The following is a 12,377-nucleotide window of genomic DNA, read 5'->3' as shown; positions in this document are numbered from 1 at the left end:
GAGCATCTTTAATGGAGAATCCACAATCTGAAACATTCAATCTACAGTGCCAGACTCTACTTGTGGAAAGCTCCTTGAATAATAAAAGCAGTGAATGAGCTGTTGTAAATTGAGAACTTTTCTAGTCTCTGAAATCAGGTGAAGGCAGAGAGAGACATGCCTACTGCTCCACAGGTGAGGTGGCCTCACTGAATACCTTATGAATTGGGATAGCATAAACAAACGTCAGGTCACGACTTAAGCAAGGGAAAATGTGAAGGCAGGGATCTGCAAAGTTGTCTGTGCGTGGTATGGAGGGTGATTCTTCTATCTCATGTGAGACTACAAGAGGCTGGACCTAGAGGGCCCCTGCTAGCCTTTCTAGTCAGCCCCTTTCCTTCTCTTTGATGGTCCTTTCCTTATTGGCAAAGGTTTGTGTGAGTGTCACTGGTTGAGTGTGGTATAAAAGAATACTTCTTTTAAAAGATATATTTAAAATTTTTGTATTATATTCATGTATAATACACACACTCCATGACATGTATTCTGGCCAGACAAGAACTTGCTGGGGTTGCCTCTCTCCTTCCACCATGTGGAACCCCAGGGATTGAACTCAGGTCATCAGGCTTGGTGGCAGGTGCCTTTACCCATTGAGCCATGTCACAGGTCCTGAAATGCTTCTACCTCTTACCTGGTAATTTGTATTTAGTCCTCTTTCCCTTTTTGTCTCAAGAACATGTGCACAGCATTAGGAGCATCATCTCCTTAGTTTATCTGACTGCCCTGGATTATGGTGTGGGGTGTGTTGGACTAAACACACTTTCTCTCATGCTTTTCAGATCATTAAAAAGCTGATAGAAAGAAAACAAGCCCAGATTCGAAAAGTCTACCCTGGACTTTCGTGTTTCAAAGATGGAGTTCGGCAGATTCCTATAGAAAGCATTCCTGGAATCAGTACGTATAGACACTTTTAAAAAGCAAACTCTTCTGTAGATCCTGTAAGATATGTTTGAAGTGATTTCCAGAGTACAGTCATTGGAAAAGTTTTCACCCGCCCCTTGTCCACGTGTGGTGCTTCTGGTCTTTGAAGTAGGCAGCCAGCTAGTTGTGGGGTGCTTGCCTGTAATCCCAGCGTTGAGAGAGGATGTAGAATTTGAGGTTAGAGTAGAGTGAGACACTACATGGGGATGGGGAGGGCAGTAATAAAGACTTTCTAATGTCTTTTCTTCCTAACTTAACTCAGAGTACCTTTAAAAGAGTTATTGTTAACATACATAATTTATTAAGGCCTAGTACTTGTACACACTACTTTGCAAAAAGAGTATGTATTAAAAAACATGGAAACTTTCGATCTTTGTATTTGCAAATTGAGGAACTGTCTTCAAATGGTTGTATAAGTTAGCATGCAGAAGTTCAGAGCAAGAAGCAACCCATTCTGCTCTCCAAATGGCCTACTGTGGACAACCTGCCTCGATGCCACTGTCACCTGCATGAACCTGTTGCCAGACTTCTCAGCTTCCCTCCTCTCCATGCATGATGGGAGTCTCATCAGTTGTTTCAAGTTTCTATTTTACAGTACCTTTCTTAGGGATTCTTTTTAATATGCTAAAATGAATGGTACTGGGTTAAACCACACAAAATGATCAGGGTTTGTAGACTGGAAACTATTAATATCATTTTGGCAATCTTATTTAGTTTGAACCTAAGTTCTTAAAATTGCTACTCACCCCACACCAGTATAGAACAAAACTAAAATTCTTCAGGAAAGAGACAGGATGCTGTTTCATTGCATCTGCCCTACTCCAATACTCTTGATGCTGAGCCTGGGTCTCACACTTCCCTGTGTTGTCACTGTTAATAGCCAAGTAGTTGCCCCATTGTTGAATGCCTAATGGTGTCAGGTACTATTGTTTTTATTTGCTCCCAATTCCTTATTTTTTCATCTTTTGTCAAATGTTCAGGTATTTGGACTAAAAAACAAACAAAATCAACTAATGTCACAAGTGCTAATACCATCTAGTTTCTGTAGTTTTGTTTCGTAGGTAGGTAATTTTTACTTTCTTGTAAAATGGCTTTTTTAAGGAGAACAGAAGAATCAACTCCAGATCCCTCAGACACCAGGTCTCTGTAAACCTTCTACACTGCAAGCAGGGACTTGGCCAAACAAAACAGCACAGAGCCCTGTCCCTAGCTAAGATAACAGCAGCACTGTTACTGTGTGGTAATTGAAGATTTCCGACTTGCAGATTAAAAATGTAGTACTGGATTCTTCTCCCCCTTTTCTTCTTTCTTCTGAGGACTTGGAATTCCTGCCTTTGCAAACACTAACAGCTGAGATTATAGCTCAGAGACAGAGCACTTGCCTCAGTAGTGATCGAGGTGTTGACTTTAATCCCTAGCGCTACAAAAGAAATGAATTAATCAATTAGGAGAACAAGATATACTAATATAGCTGCCAGTCTGGGAAAGCATTTTATGTCGTAAGCTGTATGAAACAGAAAATAAATGCTATTAATTTCAGTGTGTTTCCCCAAATAGACATTTATTGAGACATGGCTGTCATGTATGGTGCTTTTAATAAGTAGTAAATGTGTTATTCTCTTGACCCAGAGCAGTTCTCATTTAGTGTTTAATTTTGTTGACATATAGGAGAGACAGGCTGGAAACCAAGTGGAAAAGAGAAAAGGTAAGCAAGCCGGGCTAGAGGATGTTAATGGAAGTGATTTCCCCCCTTCCAGCACTTTCTAGGAAAAGGGCCAAGTGATATAATTGGTATATAGCGTTGGTGGGCTTCAGTTCCTAGGCTGGGACTTGAGAGGCTGAGCTGAGTGGTGAGGCCTGGAACAGGAGCACTAATCCTTCTTCTTTCTCTTCTTTCAAGTAAAGAGCCCAAAGACCCTGAGCAGCTTTACAGCACGCTGAAGAACATCCTGCAGCAGGTGAAGGTGGGTGCCTATCCTTCACCTCATTTGAAATGCTTTCCCACACGGCATTTCCGTATGAGACACCTAATTTTATTTCTTTTATTCAAGAGCCATCAAAGTGCTTGGCCTTTCATGGAACCCGTGAAGAGAACAGAAGCTCCAGGATATTATGAAGTTATAAGGTTCCCCATGGGTAATGCTATTATAATTTTCTCAGTAGAGGTATAAAACTGTGTGGTGATGTGGGAGACAAATGTTGGCTTTGGCAGCCTGGGCAACAAGCTTCAAGACTGCACAGGGATTGGAGGGAAAATCCACAGCGTTGGCTTGAAATAAGATCTTTTTATCTGAGGGAGTTAGAAAAAAAAAGCACTCTCTTAACCATTCCTTTCTTTATTCTCTCGTTGTTCTCCTCTGTTCCCTCTCCCCCAAGGCTTAAATACAGTCACAAAGGGATCACATCCCATTTCTTAAGTGGATGATTAAAAGCAGAGTTATCTGACAACTTACGTACAACATATCACAAAGAAGGAACTCTTATTGGCAGGCTGCAAATTGTGGAAGTAAAGAAAGAATCAGTCATTTTATTATTTATCTTGAGAGGTAGTCTTATAAAGAATTTTATAAATCTAAACTACTGAAGAGTCTAAGACGGTACGAAAACAGCCTACTACTTTTAAGTGTCCTTAGAAATGAGGGCCATTTTGTCCTTTTGCCCTGTTTTTTTCAGGCAGGGGAAAGGCAAATTTTAAACTAACCCATGACTATATAAACATTTTGGATTAACATTCTGTAATCAGGAGTTGCAAGTTCTGGGTTTTATAAGATTTCTCAGAGTGCCATATTTTAGACAAAGAGACTCCAGGTGTCATAAATTCTCTAGTTCAGACTCAGATCAGCATTCCTGAGTTACTGTAAATCTTTTGAGCATCAGCTCAGCTGGCACTTCCCAGGACATTGTGACACCAATAGTGCTTTAAATCTCAAAATGTAGCTAAGTGTAACTCTAGACCATAAAAAGAAACTTGTAACTTTTTGGGGGGGGTTATAAGGTCAAATTATTTGAATATATTTCCCTGTGGTGTTTCTGAACAAAATATGTTTCTGTATCTAAACCTCAGATTTTTGATCCCTATCACCTGTGCAATTCCAGGACCCAACATTTTTATACATAAAAACAGTTGGCTGAGCTTTACGTCTTCAGGGAACATACCTGAATTAGAAAACTGAGGTCAGGAATTTGTGCAGAGAATTAACCATTGTCCTAGGTTATCAGCCAGACCTAGCAAGGAAAGTGGGTGCAACTTTGCTCTGCACTTTCAACCCAGCCCAACAAATCAGACAACTCAGCTATATGTCCTTGTAAACTTCAGGTTGTTCTTTTGGGGTTTAATCTAAAAGGCCACTAGCAAGTCATCTGTTCTAACCTAAAGTTACTTTAAAGGTTTGATTTTGCTAAATGGTGCACACTGAAATCTGCCACTGCGTTATTTCAGCATTAAGAGAACAAGAGCCAGCCTGGCTTCTGAGGAAATTGAGTTGTTTATCTTGGCCACTAACCAGATCTAAAGCAGCACCTAGGCAAAACGCACAGGCCGACTGTGTCACATTTCCTTGTATTCAACTTGTTCATCAAAACTCTGTATAAGCTAACATTATTAATATCAATTACGGAGGAATCATCTTCTTGACAGTCTGCAGGTAAAAATGCCCAGTAGATCAGGATATACTCATGAGATAAACTCACAGCCACCAGGGAAAGATTGTGGCAGCATATGTGAAGGTACAACAGAAGCAAGAGATACCCCGGAGTCTGTATCCTCATGACCTTGCTTAACGAGGGTTTCCCATTAAGAGTTCCACCTAGGGTGTGTGTGTGGGGGGGGTGTATGCGGTGTGTGTGTGTAAATTGTTTTGGGCTGGAGCAATGTCTCAGCAGTTAAGCTTACTGAATGCTCTTCCAGAGGTTCCCAGCACCCATGCGGCCACTTATAACCCTTTGTAATTCTAGTTTTAGGGAATTGTATGCCCTTTGCTGACCTTAAAGTACACCAGGCATGCACACAGCACACTGACATCATGGAAACAAAGTATCTATACAATTAAAATAACAATAAATAAATGACTTTTGGTGAAGTTGAAAGTCCAAAGTTAAAGTCTGACTTCACTGATGGAGCCTGGAACACAATTCATTTGTTTTACTTTTAGTATTTTATGTGCAGGTTACTGATGCATTTGCACATATCATACCAGCTTCTTTCTTTGTATCACACTAATACAACTGTGGCTTTAGTAAAAAGAGCTCAACCTGTAAATTTTAGCAATCAAAGATTCTGTGCCGGTGTTCTGTCGGCCTCGCTCAGCATCCCTGGGTCCTCCACTGTCCCTTAGCCTCCTGGTGCACAGTAAGGGATGGGAACAGCCAAGTACTAATGGTCCTTTTCATGTTAGTGTGGCTACATGCTATATACAAACCCTTTTCAGAAGAGTAGCCTTAGAATTATTTTGCTTAATCCCAGGAATTTCTCTTAAGCATGGCATTGGGGGTAGAAAAATGCAAGCAAGTCAATAGTATACATTTCTTCCCAACTCACACTCGTCAGCTGTTGTGTAGGAGGAGTCAATAGTTGCTAATGTTGTTGTTTCCTGTGCAGATCTGAAAACCATGAGCGAACGTCTCAGGAACAGGTACTATGTGTCTAAGAAATTATTCATGGCGGACTTGCAGAGAGTGTTCACCAACTGCAAAGAGTACAACCCTCCCGAGAGCGAGTACTACAAATGTGCCAGCATCCTGGAGAAGTTCTTCTTCAGTAAAATTAAGGAAGCAGGGTTGATTGACAAGTGATTTCTTTTCCTTAGACAAGCATCAGCAGTGTGCCTAAAGCAGGTGGTTTAGGTTTTTGTTTGTTTGTTTGTTTTTAAGAATTATACATCATGTGTGGAAGAGACTTATAATAATTAGCACTTTTGAAAAACAAACAAAACCTCCTTTTAGCTTTTCAGAGACGTATTTAAATGGAAATCATAGAAAACTTTTTTATTTTGTGGAGTAGATTTTAATTTATTTACTACTATCATGTAAATTTTCTCTGGCATGTCCAGTAGCTGACTAATGTATGGTAGATGATCAGGGGCTTCCTCAAAACCTGTATGTGAGGAAATTGCACACAGTACCAGGATTTAGGGGAATCTAGAGAAAATTTTGACCATGAATTTTCTAATGGAACATGAGAGTTTATTTTATTCTGAAGGACTTTAAGAAAAGGGTCCACAATATGCCTGTCAAGGTGACCTATGTGATGTTTGAAGTCTCATTGTAGACCTTTTACAAATATATATTTTTTAAAACACTCATCTAGATGAGGTGCTTTGAGCAGTTCTGAAAAATGCAACTCCTACAGCAGCAGCTGCTTTGACTCCTGAGGACAGGACTTTTTACAAGTGTCTACCCCTCACAGGCTTGAGAGTGCACAACCACTATCTAATAATTCTTGGCAGATATGTGTCCATCTCATATTTGCCTTTGCTAGTGCAGGTTCTAAGTTCTAAAAGATCCTTTCCCAGGCCACAAAGGTGTTAACTTGGAAACACTGGAGGTTTTGTCAATGTTAAGACATGTGTCCTAAATACTTATGAGTGCTGAGAGTCTTGCTCCAAATAGGTGATGATTCTTTATATTTTCTGGTACATTTAACCCTACCAGCAATGTCTGTGCGAACATTTCCCATTTGCACTTCCAGATTTGTGTTTGTCTGAGGTGAACTGAATTCTCACCAGTCTATGACAGTATTTTAACACCTGCATCATTTCTTTAGTTCACAGTTACAGCCCACTCCTGTCCATCCACTGTACAATCTTATTGACCAATCTGTCTGGGGACTCACACTTAGTGCTTGGTTTTACTTCCTGATTACACTACACAGAAAAGTGGGCACCAGCCACCTCAGCTCTGGGAAAAACCAACTAGCATACAACCATATCAAATGAAGACCACCTCAAAGGTCGACACTAATTTTTATGATGCAAATTTATAAACTGATTTTTTTTGTAAAGGCTGAGGTTTTAAAAATGTATTTAATGTATGTTTTCTATCAGTGTAAATTATAATGGGTCACTAACAGTCATTACAAAGAGCTTGCAGACATAGTGTGGGTGAAGGAAAACACCCTGGAAATGCTCCTGAGTGCTGCTTCTGGCATGGATGGTGCTCTGTATGTTCAGTGTTCACTGAAGACCATACTGAGGATGCCTCAACTTTCTGAGTTGCAAGGAACACTCTGAATGGCATCTAGACTCTTAATGAAGAAATATACAAATTGCATTAAGTATCTCAGACTGTTTTAAAAACCGGATTTTGCTGAAGCATCTGTCCAGCTTGGTATCCTGTGAAAGTTTGTTATTTCCTGGGTAGACATTCTTATAGAGTATTGTCTTTAAAATCAGATGGTCTCTTCTATATTGAAAGCATTTTTATGTTTTCTAATTTAAAAATTAATATTTTCTTATAGATATTGTGCAATAAAGCTGAAATAGAATGTGTGGTTTTTGCAAATGCTTTAACAGTCGATAAAAACTTTACATTTGTAAAATTAATATATTGTACTGGTACAAAATAATTTTAAATTATATTTTGGAAAACTCTGTCTGGTGTTATGTTTTGTTCCACTAACAGTCTGAGGTTAGCAGGGCAATGTGTCAGCTGGTATGATCATTGATTTTGCCCTTAATCCTTAGCTCTTAAGCTTTTGTGAACATGTCTAGAATTGCTGCAGTTGTAGGAAGTTTTATAAAGAAAGCAAAGCAAACCCTATATTTAGGGCTAGAGAGAAGGCTTGGTGTTAAGGACCTGAGGTTGATTCCCAGGACCGACATTTAATGGCTTGTAATTAACTGCCTCTGATTCCAGCTCGAGATCTCATGCCATCCTATGTTCTTCAAAGGCACCCATACTCTCATGCAAATATCCACACATATACAAACATATACATGTAACTAAAAAAAAAAATTCAGTCTGCTGGAGAGTTGGGGGAAGACACTTCTGTCTTTTGTGTCATTCACTAAAACTCCACCATTGAAGAAAATTTGTTAGAAATTAAATTTTTTTCATTATATTTTTCACTTTATATCTGTCAGAGAATGAGAAAAGAGCAAAACACATGTGATTTTAAAACATCTCCCATCCTTAAAACTCTCTCTAGGAATTATGTATGTGTGAGGACCCATAGTAGCTGTGGTATTCAATGACTTCCTGAGCCGGGGGTAGCTTTGGCTTTTAAGCTGTCTGTAGTTTTAAAAGCAATGGATGGTGTGAAGGCAGGTTTGGCAGAAGCACAGGTGGGAAGCTGTGCACCACCTGTCATGCTCACAACTCTGGGTTCATCTCCACTAGTGCCAATGAGAGAGAGGAGGGGGCAGATGGACATGTCAACCCATACCTACAGATGTGCGGTTGAGTCTCTCCAAGTGGGGGATAGATGAGGTGCACTGGGGAGACAAATGTTGGATGTCCTCCACATGAGTTAACTTTTCTCTCTGTCCTATATATAGTATAGTGGATTATCTCCATTTTTGTACGTGTGTGTGTGTGTGTGTGTGTGTGTGTGTGTGTGTGTGTGTGTGTGTGTGTAGGTCAGAGGGTGATGGGTATCTTCTTCAATAACTCTCTGCTTTGAGGTAGGGTATCTCCCTGAACCTATGCTTACCAATTAGGCTACATTAGTTAGCCAACGAACCAACTCCAAGAGCCCAGCTGCATCCCTGTTTCCAACATGGGGTGGGGGTGGGGAATCCAAATGAGGCCCCTCATCATTTGCATGGCAAATTCTTTACCAGCTGAATCATTTTGTACATGTGTGAGTTTAAGATCTGGGTTGTGAACTCTGGTTATCAGCCTTGGCATCAAGTGCCTTTAACTGGCTTTACTGGATTAACCAACCACCTTTTACCCCTCCTCACCTCAATGTTTCGATTACTCAGCCAACAATGTAAAATAGCTACATTTAACCAGTTGTGGTGGTGCAGGCCTTTAATTTCAGTGCTTGAGAGGCAGAGGTAGACAGAGCTCTGTAAGTTTGAGAGCAGACTTGTCTACATAGAGTTTCAGGGTTACATAGAGAGACCCTGTCTCAAACCAAACCAATTAAACAAATAAGCCAACATTACTGCATTTACTAGAACAAATTGAAATGGCTGGGCTTTTCACATTTTTCTTGAAATGCAATTTTCAGTTACAGGAAGCTAAGAAGCAGATTAGACTGGGGTACTGTGGACAGGCTGATGCCATTCATAGCAGCCCCACCCCCCAACCCCTTTAACTGAAGAGATGATGAAGACTAGTTGCAGGCCTTGGTCTTTCCATATTGGTCTGAGCTCTAGATCTTAGCCATAGTCTCCTCTAGGCAAATTAAAATGCCCAAGAGAAAAAGAGTCCGTTGACCCTGGAATACTGAAATCACCGCAAGCTTATATTTAAGGTATGGGAGCTGGCTTGACATAGTTTTTCATCTGCTGGAACATTTAGATGACTCGAAAATTAATTCATGCTTTTGACATAGATTTCACTATATAGCCTGGCCTAAAATTCAGTCTTCTTGCTTCAGCCTCCCATGGGCTAGGATTAGAGATGTGTACTATCATAGTGGCTTCAAGAAGAAAGCACTCTATGTTTGTGCAGAGAATGGATGGGGTGTATAGTGGTAGGAGTGAACAGATTCAGTATTAGAACTCCTGTAGCACATATGTTCTTTGGGTATATGATACTATAAGCCTAAGTTCTGATGAAGACTGGCAGGCAAAAATCAGCATTATTGTTTGTGCTGGATAAAGAAGTAAAGATGAATTTAAAGGGTGATGGTTTTATAAATTTGTTTTGGGATTTTATGTGTGTTTGGTTTGCATGGATGCCTGTGAACCATGTCATGCACTGCCCAAGAAGGCAAGGAAGGCATCAAGTCCCCCAAAACTGGAGTTATGGTTGTGAACCTCTATCTGAGAATTGAACCTGAGTCCTCTAGATGAGCAGCCAGTGAGCCATCTCCCCAGCCCTGATGCTTAGTTTTAAATGCCTACTTGTCACAACCTAGAATCATCTGAGGGCCTCAATTGAGGACTACTTATGGATGTTTAGTGAGTCTTGATTGGTTGATGTGGGAACACCCAGCCAGTCATTGTGGGTAGCGCTAGTTTATGGGCTTAGCCCTGAATGGTGGAAGAACAGGGAGGGATGAACGCTGGGCAACAGCGAGCTGGCAGCATGGGTCCATGCAGTTTTCTTTGCTCTCAACTGTGGATGAGATGTGACAAGCTGCTAGTGATCGAGTTTCTCCCTGACTTCCACTGGATGGACTGTAATCTACAACTGTAAGCAGTTCTCCCAGGCAGCTTTCTGGTCAGGGTGTTTTATCATAGCACAGGCAGGAAATTAGGACAAAGGGCAGGTGAAGTTTTCCAGGTTATCTTTGTAGGGAAGAGCCAACAAAGTCAACAAAAAGATGCTTAAAGGAGATTGAGAACAACTACAAACTGCAAAGAAAGTCACCTTTAATGTAATCAGGGAACTCTATTTTGTCTGAGTCAAACAGCCACAATCTGTATCAGATCAGCTGTTGCATGCTTCCAAGAGTCCATTCCATGGGCTGTGGACAGCTGATGTCCTATCACAGAAGGGTATGCAACAGGAGTTATTAGGTACTTGCCTGCATACTCAACCACCCATCTCAGGCATTTGTGGGCAACTTTTCCCTAACTGCACCCTGGTAGGGAGTCTATATGTGAGGTGCTAGCATATACGGGGTGGGAAGGCTTCCATTTGTTCAGCCATGATCCATGATGAGTGCAGACCTTCCCAGTCAGCAGCTTTAGAGGCACTCACACTCTTGCCTTAGCCATGCTCAGTAAGTAAAGCTAAAAACTCACGGTTCCTCAGGATGAACTGTATGTTCACACAGGGACCCACTTTCTGCCAGATCTTACAGAATCAATGTGGAGTCTGTGCTGTGACTTAACAACTCTCATTTTATACTAGCTTCTCTATGTTCTGTCACACACTCCTCTCTCATGGTGGCTATCTCACATTCTTTAAATGGAAGCTGCTTCTGCAGTGGTTCTCAACCTGTGTGTCATGACCCCCACTGACCATTGGAAAATATAATATATACATTATGATTCATAACATAACAGTTATGAAGTAGCAATGGAATAATTTTATGGTTGGGGTCACCGCAGCATGAGGAAGGTTCTAGAGGCTCAAACTCAAGTCATCAGGCTTGCCAGCACACACCTTCGCCTGTTACGCCATCTCACTGCTCTAACCAGTGTATCTAACCCAGTACCAACTACTCTAAAGGAGGCAGATGAAAAGTCCCTCATGGTCCTTTCTAGTCCAAAGATGAGTCCTGTCCTTTGATTTCATCAGACCATGAAATTTGTACTCTCTGGTTCTGGACCATCCATAGGTAACATACTTCCCCATCTTTGAGACAGAACTGTATTATGTGGTGTAAACTGGTCCTAAACTTAGATCCTCTTGGCTCATGCTTCTGAGTACTGGGATTAAAGACATGAACCGAACCACGCCTACTAGCTACTTGTGAATTTTTTTTCCAAATATTTATTTTGTGGTGTCAGAGGACAACTTTGTAGAGCTGGTCCTCTCCTTCCACCATTTGGGTTCTACGGATCAAGCAGACAATTAATTAATCTTGGTGGCAGTGCTGTTACTGAGCCATCTCACTGGCTTGAGTCACAGTGTTCACTGCGTCAGGCTCCTCTCCAGATCTCAATGCATTGATTGATAGATTATTTATTTGTAGGTTACACATCCTCTCATCTCCATGTTAGTTTTACTCTTTTGGTGTGGTGTTCGGTATTGAAGTCAAGGGTCTCACACATGCTCTACCATTCTACATCTCTGGCAGATACATCTTATTGATCAATTACTGAATTTGAAGCTAAAAGGAACTGAGTTCTGTCATGTGGTTGTGGCACACCCTAATGAATCCTCCTTCAAGCCACAGCTCTCCATCTGTTCTAGGAACAAAGCTACTTGTTATATGTATCTTCTTGTAGAATTGCTCCTTTTTTAAAAAATTTCTCTCTTCCTCCTTTTTTTTTTTTTTTCAAGACAGGGTTTCTCTGTGTAATACTGGCTGCCTGGGAACTTGCTCTGTAGACCAGGCTGGTCTCAAACTCACAGATTCACCTGTTTCTGTCTCTGAGTGCTGGGATTAAAGGCTTGCACCACCACACCCAGTTAGAATTGCTCCTCTTAACACCTTTTACAAGGTAAAAAAACTAGGAGTTAAATGCCAGCTTTTAAGACTATTATTGGAAAAGGAATAGAACACCAGGGAATTCAGAGGTAAGATTAATGTGAGGTTGGCGTGTAAGCTGATGTGTTAGAGGACCTGGCTGGACATCATCAAACACCCTGCTGAGGAGCCTGGTCTTTACAGAAGGCTCTGGAGACCTAAA

At 40.9% G+C, this 12,377-nt stretch overlaps 1 protein-coding gene across 3 annotated transcripts in view; it reads left to right on the top strand.

The window, feature by feature from the left end:
* Kat2b (lysine acetyltransferase 2B) overlaps window positions 1-7,547 on the top strand; it is a 109,073-nt gene extending 101,526 nt beyond the window's left edge. For all 3 annotated transcript variants that reach the window (XM_040729211.1, XM_021228616.2, XM_040729212.1), the window contains 5 exons: window positions 819-933; window positions 2,629-2,665; window positions 2,861-2,924; window positions 3,012-3,096; window positions 5,558-7,547. In XM_040729211.1, the coding sequence (XP_040585145.1) occupies window positions 819-933; window positions 2,629-2,665; window positions 2,861-2,924; window positions 3,012-3,096; window positions 5,558-5,751 (495 nt within the window). In that variant the 3' untranslated portion in view covers window positions 5,752-7,547. The remainder of the gene's footprint in view (window positions 1-818; window positions 934-2,628; window positions 2,666-2,860; window positions 2,925-3,011; window positions 3,097-5,557) is intronic.
* Window positions 7,548-12,377: the final 4,830 nt, after the last annotated feature.

This window comes from Mesocricetus auratus, unplaced genomic scaffold, assembly GCF_017639785.1.
Source record: "Mesocricetus auratus isolate SY011 unplaced genomic scaffold, BCM_Maur_2.0 Super-Scaffold_100021, whole genome shotgun sequence".
Lineage (NCBI taxonomy): Eukaryota > Metazoa > Chordata > Mammalia > Rodentia > Cricetidae > Mesocricetus > Mesocricetus auratus.
This window is presented reverse-complemented; position numbering and strand designations above follow the sequence as displayed.